The sequence below is a fragment of the Adiantum capillus-veneris genome, chromosome 28 (assembly GCF_014529385.1).
Source record: "Adiantum capillus-veneris isolate H3 chromosome 28, ASM1452938v2, whole genome shotgun sequence".
Classification (NCBI taxonomy): domain Eukaryota; kingdom Viridiplantae; phylum Streptophyta; class Polypodiopsida; order Polypodiales; family Pteridaceae; genus Adiantum; species Adiantum capillus-veneris.
In genome coordinates, this window is record NC_140958.1 from 92840458 (window position 1) to 92849021 (window position 8564).

The 8564-nt window shown below is 42.5% G+C and overlaps 1 protein-coding gene across 2 annotated transcripts in view; it reads right to left on the reverse strand.

The window, feature by feature from the left end:
* Positions 1 to 3310, reverse strand: part of APM1 (aminopeptidase M1) — a 103231-nt gene extending 99921 nt beyond the window's left edge. The window contains exons 1-2 of one of the 2 annotated variants that reach the window (XM_086503844.1): positions 3063 to 3310; positions 2467 to 2883 (exon numbers count right to left, since the gene is read on the reverse strand). In XM_086503844.1, the coding sequence (XP_086359970.1) occupies positions 2467 to 2781 (315 nt within the window). In that variant the 5' untranslated portion in view covers positions 2782 to 2883; positions 3063 to 3310. Of the gene's footprint in view, positions 1 to 2466 lie in introns of both variants that reach the window. The other variant, XM_086503845.1, reaches the window with a different exon arrangement.
* Positions 3311 to 8564: the final 5254 nt, after the last annotated feature.

Sequence of the window (8564 nt, forward strand, 5' to 3'; positions counted from 1 at the left end):
GGAAGACATGAGCCTCTGCAGGAGAAAAGCGCTCTGAGGAACTAGAGCCAGATCAGCCCAAGGGTTTTGTACCCGAGTTTGGGAAGTAGATCCACAGATCGGAGAGAGGTAGTCTCTCAAGTTTGTGATCCGGAAGTTGGGATTCCCAAGTAAGGACTTCGTGTCCGGGAAAGCAGAGTTGTTCTACGTGAAGAGGACTCTGGAAACAGAGTTGGAAAAGAGAGATGCAGGGATGTCATGCCCCGAGTCTGGAGGTGAGATCCAAAGGCGAGAACCTTAGTTCTCAAGGATTTGGAATAAGGAACGGAAGTTCCTCGGAATAGGGTTTTGCCCTAGGAATCGAAAGCTGAGGCTTCCGGGAACCATCAAGTCTTATTCTAGAACGAACGTGGTAATACGTTTGGTTCAAGTGCTTGTATAGACTTCTCCTCAGTAATAAAGATACTATTACCGGGGGGGACCAACCCATCTTCTGGTCCCCAGTACTGTGTCGATCTTCTCTCTCTATCTCTCTCTCTATCTATTTCTCTCTATATCCTCTCACTTCAGTAATAAGTGATAAATCCTATTTATCCGAATGTATTTTATATTGCTATGCGCTCCCCGTTTGTGACACTTCCCATCATGATTGTTGTAGCCCTCTCTTGCAGAGGTGGTTGTAGCCCCATGGGCAGTTTTCATTAACTAATTTAAGGATCTTTTTCTCGGAAAAAAAAAAAAGTTCAAAACAGGTACCATCCATTTCAAACAAATTCCAAACAGGATCACCAAACAAGTTCTCAAACAAATGTCAAACTTTAAAAGAACAGCCTTGACATCAGTCGAGCTTGAAAAGACAACTAGCTTTCCATCATGATGCGCGAGCGTGTGAGAGAATGAGCCCATGGCACATATTTAAAGACCTTGGGCCTATCCAAAAGCAGTACATGAAAAGCATCAAGTTCTAAAAGTATTAGGCCTCCCAAAAGCTGTCAACGCTAATCATGGAAAACCGTACAACTGCCACATCAGCAAGCAACAACGTAAAATGCGAAAATCTATACAAGCTACCACGTGGCACTATCAACGCAATTTGTGCACGTCCGTACAGCTGCAACGTCATCATGATTTTACACAAGATCTTTTGTGTGTGTGCGAGTGGGTCCTGCTTTACTTTAATACGCTTGTGTCACTAGGGCCCCATCGGACGGGGTCCCATAAGTTGGTGGGAGCTGGCCTTTAAAATAGGCCACTCGACAAGACTCTGCAAGTTGGTGAAACTTCTTCTGTTGCTTCTTCTTAGAGTTTAGGCCCCTCGACCAAGATCTACAAGTTGGCTCCGTTCTTCAATAGCTTGACACGTCAACAATTTGTGACTCTCTCTCTCTCTCTCTCTCTCTCTCTCTCTCTCTCTCTCTCTCTCCCGCACGATCGCCTTCTCTGCGGTGCAAGACATGCCATAGGGGAACGGCGAGGAGTCTCGTTGACTATGCACTTCATGCCCCCAACAAGTTTGTGAGTCTAGAGTATCATACCCTACTTGAGTGCTTAGCTTTTGCTCAAAGCTTGATGTCCCCTGTCGATGGCCAAGATCCATCAACGAGAACAAGGGATCCTCTCCTTCCCCCTCATAAGTAAGGTGATAACTGGAGCACTATAAGCAACCAGCAAAAACGCACCCCAAGAGACAAAGCATGTGCGAACACCCACCCAAGCACGGCACAAACTTCACACCCAAACCCCAAGATAGTGGCTAGCAGTCTCGTTTACATGTCATGGCCAACATTGTCAGCCCAAGTCCGCACTGGCAAACTAGCATGAACCATCAACCACATGAAGTCGACAAGGTAGTAAAATCAAAGGTTGCGGAACTAGAGCACACCCTAGATGAAGGCCCCGTCATAAGTAGGTCGACTTGCTCAGGTACACCACAAGAGGAAAAAACACAAACCAATGAATCAAGCTGATGAAGAGGCTACAAGAAAAAATTTACTTCACGGGTTTACTCAACTCAATGGCCATCAATGTTTGTACTTTCAAGACTTTGCTCTGCAAGCTTCTTTAATTGCATGGTTCCACTCTTGCATCTTGCCCCAAAATACCTCCCAAGTATTTGCTATGAGCTAAACAAAATATATAAATTTCTCCGTTGATTTCTCCATTGAACACTATCAATTACAATGATTGAATAGTCGTGCAAGTAATATGCTCAACTTGTGGCACAACCTTGCAGATGCCTGTTCCTTCCTCACAAAAATAGACATAGAAATACACATATAGAACCCCAAGGAAACCTAGAGGAAGTTTAGCTTCAGACAAATCCAGGATCACATTGCACATGTTTTTATTTGGTAGCTATATCAGGCGTGTACTTTACACTTTGACCATTGAAAGACCATCACATCCGACTGAGCAATTTGATCCCACAGAGCTTAAAGAGGATTACTTCATTGCAAATAAGAAACTTGAAATGAGGACAGTCCTTGCCTGGTGAGTCGCATTGCAGCGTAACCACATGCTGCCACTTGAAATCGTTAAGTCAATTGCATTGAGAACCAAGTGGGAAGTTGCTTGTACAATGTCCACAGTGACAGCCAGCTTTCCATCAAACTTAAAGGCAGTTAAATCAGGCTGGAGCTCGATGTTGTAATGGAGAGGAACAGCGAAGGATGGCAATCGTGGAGAGCCTTTAAACATGGCAACCCCACCTTTTGATTTCCCACCACGTTTTCGGAAATATGATACAACAGCATAGGATGTCGCAATGACCATTGCCGCAGCTAGTGCTAGCCGGAAAGCCATAGCAAATGCACAAGGTTAATAAGTGAAAAGCCTGCAATGACTTGTTGCCTTAACCGAAGGTGATGGAGGCCAAGGTTACTGAGATTTGTTGTGGTGGTGAGCCTGTTGCAAAGCAATCTCTCTCTCTCTCTCTCTCTCTCTCTCAAAATCGAAAATCTTTTATTAAAATAAACTGAAGGTGATGGGTTACAGAGATTTGTTGCAGTGGTGAGCCTGTTGCAAAGCGAGCAAGCTCGCTCGCTCTCTCTCTCTCTCTCTCTCACACACACGCACGCACGCACCTGGATCGTCATGAAGCAAAATAACAGACCATGCAGTGCACCATCTTGAAGCAAGCACAGGAGAAGGAGAGAAAGAGTATAGAATAGAGGGTGCGAAGGGCCATGCGGCAGCGCGAGTCCACCTATGTTCAGCGGAAGTGCCTTTGGTCTGCTTTACATACACCACCAACAGTAAAATTAATCCCAGCAACAGAGCAAACGGCAAGCAGTGCACAATCCATGTTCACATTCACCGAAGTGATAATCATCAAAACTTGACACTGCAGACTACAGGAAATCATTTTTCTAACCACACACAAACTGTTTAGATGCTTTCTCAAGAAAAAACTAGTCTTGGTTGGTGGGCATTGCTATAGAACTTGATAGGACATACCCAGATTGACATCAAGCATCTAGCATTGAAGTAAGTGAATTACAAAGCGCATTGACGAATTTTTAGAAAAGAATTGCCTATATGATGACCAATTACCGCTATAGCTATCTACAAAATGGTCCAATTTCATGGCATTGATTAACCTTTTAGAGTGAATTGCATGTGTATTTATTCTCCAAATCAAGCATATCAATTTTCTCTTATTTCTCATAGAATTTGAGAGCGAGAGAGAGAGAGACGTATTGTCGCAATCGGAGGGAGCAAGGAGTCTTGGTTGTCGATCACACAACCTAGTGCAAAACATATTTGAGGAGGAAAACACTAGGATAAAGGGTTATCCTCGTGTTGTAGAACGATTATGCAAAGAAGAACGTTGGGCTGCAATATATAAGATGAATTGCTAAACAAGGACGTAAGTAGATTCACATCAACCACCTAGGAATAAAGTAAACATATGTAGAGTGCATTGAGTACTACAATTCATAACTTGAATCACCAAATTGTGAGAAAAGAAGTGCATGTCTATTTGATACATAGATTCAATGATTGAAGTTAAGCATGCACTACTGAGGAAAACATGGGGCTAAACCGACAAACTCAAAAAATAAAGAAAGCATGAATAGACTAAAAATTAAAATGCACTACCGGCCTAGTAATCGTGTACAAGTATCGTCCAATTGTGCAAGCCAGAGGACAATGTTTGGATCAATCTACATAAAACCAATGTGATATAATTAAACATTTCGTTCTGCAGTCAGGCACAAAGTAAAAATGCCAAATATACAGTGCACATCATGCAAAAGTGCCATATAAAAGTATGGTGGAGAGTTGGCACCGTGGTCTCTCCAAAAATTTTAAGAAACGGAAGTTGTTCCCTATCTCGTAGCATTTATGTGTTGCGCCAAGCAAGCATATAGGCATAGAGAATTGGATACAGATAACGGACCTTACAATGTTGTCAAACAGAAGTCGTACTTGTGCATTCCAAACGTCCACAATTGTGAATATATGTCATCTCTGTTAGACACAAAGCAAGAGTCAAGACAAATACAAAAGATACAAGATATTGATTAAGCATAAAGAGAAGCAAAGATAACTTTATATTGTATGTAATTGATGGTGTAGGGCTTATTATAGTGATGAGTTCTCATTTCGAAATCCCACTAGAACCTAGTGAAGCACGTTGCTTCCACGAGCCATCTTATAAATTGCAAAGTTTACATATCTCAATCATTAGCAAATGTCTTCTATTGAAAATGTAGTTGTTGTCGAAGAGGTGATGAGTGTCATACTTGTCCAAATTAGGGAGTGAGTGTAGTGGTTTTGAGTGCTCTAGTAGCACCTCCATCAACTATGGACCGAGGTTTAAAGCAATATAAACAACTTATGCAATGTCGCGTTCATCCGAAAAACATAATGTACCAGAGGTGATGGAGGCAAGGTGGGTCCTATAGACCCCTTACCAGCTGTTGTTGAAAATGTAGCTGCCACCGAAGATGTAATGGAAATGGCCCATAAAATTTGAGAAAAGCGTAATTAAGAGAATTAGAGTGAGCATTTTTATGAGACTACTCTGAGAACATAAATGGTGAACTTAATTAGCGGTAGCAACACAACCATTATACTTGATTAACTTGGCATGAACAATATTTTTGCAAGAGAGAGAGTTTAGAGAACTTGACAACGGTTGAGGATCGAATTTATGCGGAGCCGGTCCCCCCTCCAATAGGCTTTTGTATTATAGATTCTCCCATCAAGAGAGACTTGGTATAATACAATCTTTGTGTTCCTTGTGACCTTGGTGATGCTATGAAGATGGAAAGCTTCATGCATCACGAGCATAACATAAACTTTGTAAAAGCATTAACCATGCATCCCCTGCCTCAGTCCCAAGGCCTCAAACACCTTCAAAGGTAGAGAGAGCTAGCGGGGAATGAGGGTAGGGAAGAGGAAGAAGATCTAGAAACATTCGTAGGAGAAAGAAATAGTTCCTCACTTATCATCACTCTTCTTGCTACCATACATAATAGCATAGTAATGAAGGTGGAGAAGATGGCAAGCTTAAGCATTGAAGCATGGCTCTTGGTAGGATTTATATTCCATAGCCAAGAGTATTGGTGTAGGCTCTCAACTTCTCAACAAGCTTGGAGAAGGAGATGGAGTTTTTTCACTTTCACCAAGTGAGAATGTGTGAAAAATGAGTGTGTGAGAGGGTGTATACCCCCAAGCACACCCCTTGCTTGCCTTGGTCGACCCCTCCTTGTAGCTCAAGCTTGAAGCTCATTGGACTCCTCTAAGCCTAGCCAATCACATACATAATGCATTTCAAGCAACATGGGTAGCCTTTGGACAAGTGTCCTCCTTACCCCTTTGAGAGAGAGAACTTGAAAATATCTAGGTATTTGTTGAATTGAACTAAAAGCTCATTGGACCCCTCTTTAGCCCAGCCAATAGGATTCAAGCACACCATGTGGATAAGCATAGGGAGAGCTTGACATGTGTCCATGTGCCCCTTGAGGAAGGGGGTGCCCTTTGGGTGAATGGGAGGTTAAGTCAAAGATTCCCCTAACTTTGGGGCTTTCCCCCTCCTTTGTAGGGTCTCTTTTTTACTCAAGCACCTTACCCCCCATGCATGGAAAGCTTCTCAAGCACCTTACTCATCAAGCATGACAAGCACCTCAAGCACCTTAGTCAGCAAGCACGACAAGCACCTCAAGCTTGGGTCGGGTTCCCACCTCAAGCTCAGCCCTAGCTTGCCTAAGTTCCTAGGTCTAAGGACTTTTAACACTAACCTTTGGAGGTCTTTAATGAGGCTAACCCTAAATATTTTAAGCTCCATTAGATGCACATTGCTCTTTGATAGACTATCTCCTTTTGGACCCCTATTGAGATGTAACCATCTCTCCTCTTAGTCCCCTGCTGAGATAAGTCTTTACACATTTCTCTTTGGTAGACAATCTCCTTTTGGACCCCTATTGAGATGTAACCATCTCTCATCTTGGTCCCCTGTTGGATAAGTTTAGAAGCACTTATTACACATTGCTCTTTGGTAGACAATCTCCTTTTCGGCCCCTATTGAGATGCAACCATCTCTCCTTTTGGTCCCCTACTGAGATAGGTCTAGAAGCACATGTCTCTATTCTAACTCTTGTTCCTGTTTATTCTATTGAAATGTAACCTTCTCTCCTTTTGGTCCCCTATTGAGATAGGTCTAGAAGCACATGTCTCTATTCTAACTCTTGTTCTCGTTTATTCTCCCACATTAAATGATCAGTTTAATATGAGAAAATCATTTGGGTTAGCTAGATATTAGATTTTATGACAGAAGAGGTGACGGGTATCGGACCTATCCAAATTAGAGAGATGAGTGTAGTGGTTTTGAGCGCTCTTGCAGCACCTCCACCCTGCTCATCGTCTCCTTCTTACCAGTATGGACCAAGGTTTAAAGTAATGTCAATTACTTATGCAATGTCGTGTGCATCCAAACAACACAATGTACCAGAGGTGGTGGAGGCAAGGTGGGTCCTATAGACCCCAATAACATATGGTAAGGAGATTCCATAGAAGTTGGTGGCATCATTTAGTAGAATCAAGGCAGTTGATAAGGGGATTCCACAGACGTTGTCATAAGTATCGTCATCCAATGAGCGTGGACTTGGACACCCCTAGTCGAGAATCTTGCATGACACACGCGAGAGAAAACTGAAAATAGACTTAATCACACTTGATTAGAGGCGGCACGCCCAGACGTGCCTAGAGATATTGGTCCCAAAGTCTGGCGCCCCTTGTGGTATTTCTTTTTATGTTAATGCTTGATCAAAGTCAGAGGATCTTCTCTGTTCATCACTTCCAGTAGAACTGATAGAAGAGAACATATGTATAGGCTCGAGGCCTTCAAAAGAAATTACATCAAAAGTATCTAGCTAAAAAGCATCTGTGCCAAAAGCTGGCATCGCAAATCCAAAAATTGAAAAAAATTATACACGGTGCCACGTCAGCAGCTAGCATAGTTTTTGAACGTCCGTATTGCTTGCCCCGTCAACATAGCTCGCCGAAATTTTGGCACATCAGCAGCTGCATTTAGTTCTCTTTAATCTCTTTGTGTCCCCATGGGCCCCATCGGATGGAACCCCCCATAAGTTGGGATAACTTATAAAAACTGTGACAGGGATTGTCTAGGTGGTCATGCCACATCATCACTTTGTAACATATGATCATGTAAAACCTAGACATCCACTTTTGTTCCATATTTTGACGTTTTATGGGATAATTGGCACAAAATTCCCTCTTTACGAACTTTGCTCGTACTTGAGAAATGTTTCTCCTTGCATGACTGTGTATTGCCGACATCCGCACCTCTCTCAAGGCAACTAGCCACCACTTTTCGACGCTTTTGGTCTACAAGTCCCCTTTTGCACTGGACCTTATAAGCGAGCTGCTTCAACTCATTCACATTAAACAATAGCACATATCTTGTAATCAACAATTTCCAATACATGATGTTTTGAGCAGAGTTCATCGATAACTTAATGTGCTTTTGTAAGGGCACCACATTTAATAACATATCGACCCAAGCATCACCAACCACAACACATTTGGCATACATCCTGACCAAAGCATCCATCATCATTACATTAGGCTTACATATCGGCCACCGTAGTGTTGAGCACAACTAAGGCATCATACCCCGCTATCAACGCACTGCATGAGATGACATTCTGAACAACATGCTCTCGAGCACTTACTGCTCTCTGGACTGCACCATATTTAATATGATATCAACCAGCCCATTACCGAGCTCAATTATTGCCAACCGAGCACTGCCAATCTAGTCCATAAACTTTCGTTAGTGATCACTTCAAACGTCTTCACTTTTGGCATAAAAAACATGGTTTTTGGCCTTTTAAAGCCACACCTGGCATACATTTAGTATTAAGCCTGCTTGTTATCAAGCCTTGATCACTGCTCAATAAAAATATAGTCTTTAAAGAAGCTTAACTTGCATCCCTTTGCTCTTTTTTCCACCGTGGAAGCGGAGTCGCATGACACTGGTGAGTATGTGCGTGTGTCGAGACAAGAAAGTGAGGAATCTATTTTCAGACTCGATGATTTATAAAGTACCTCATATC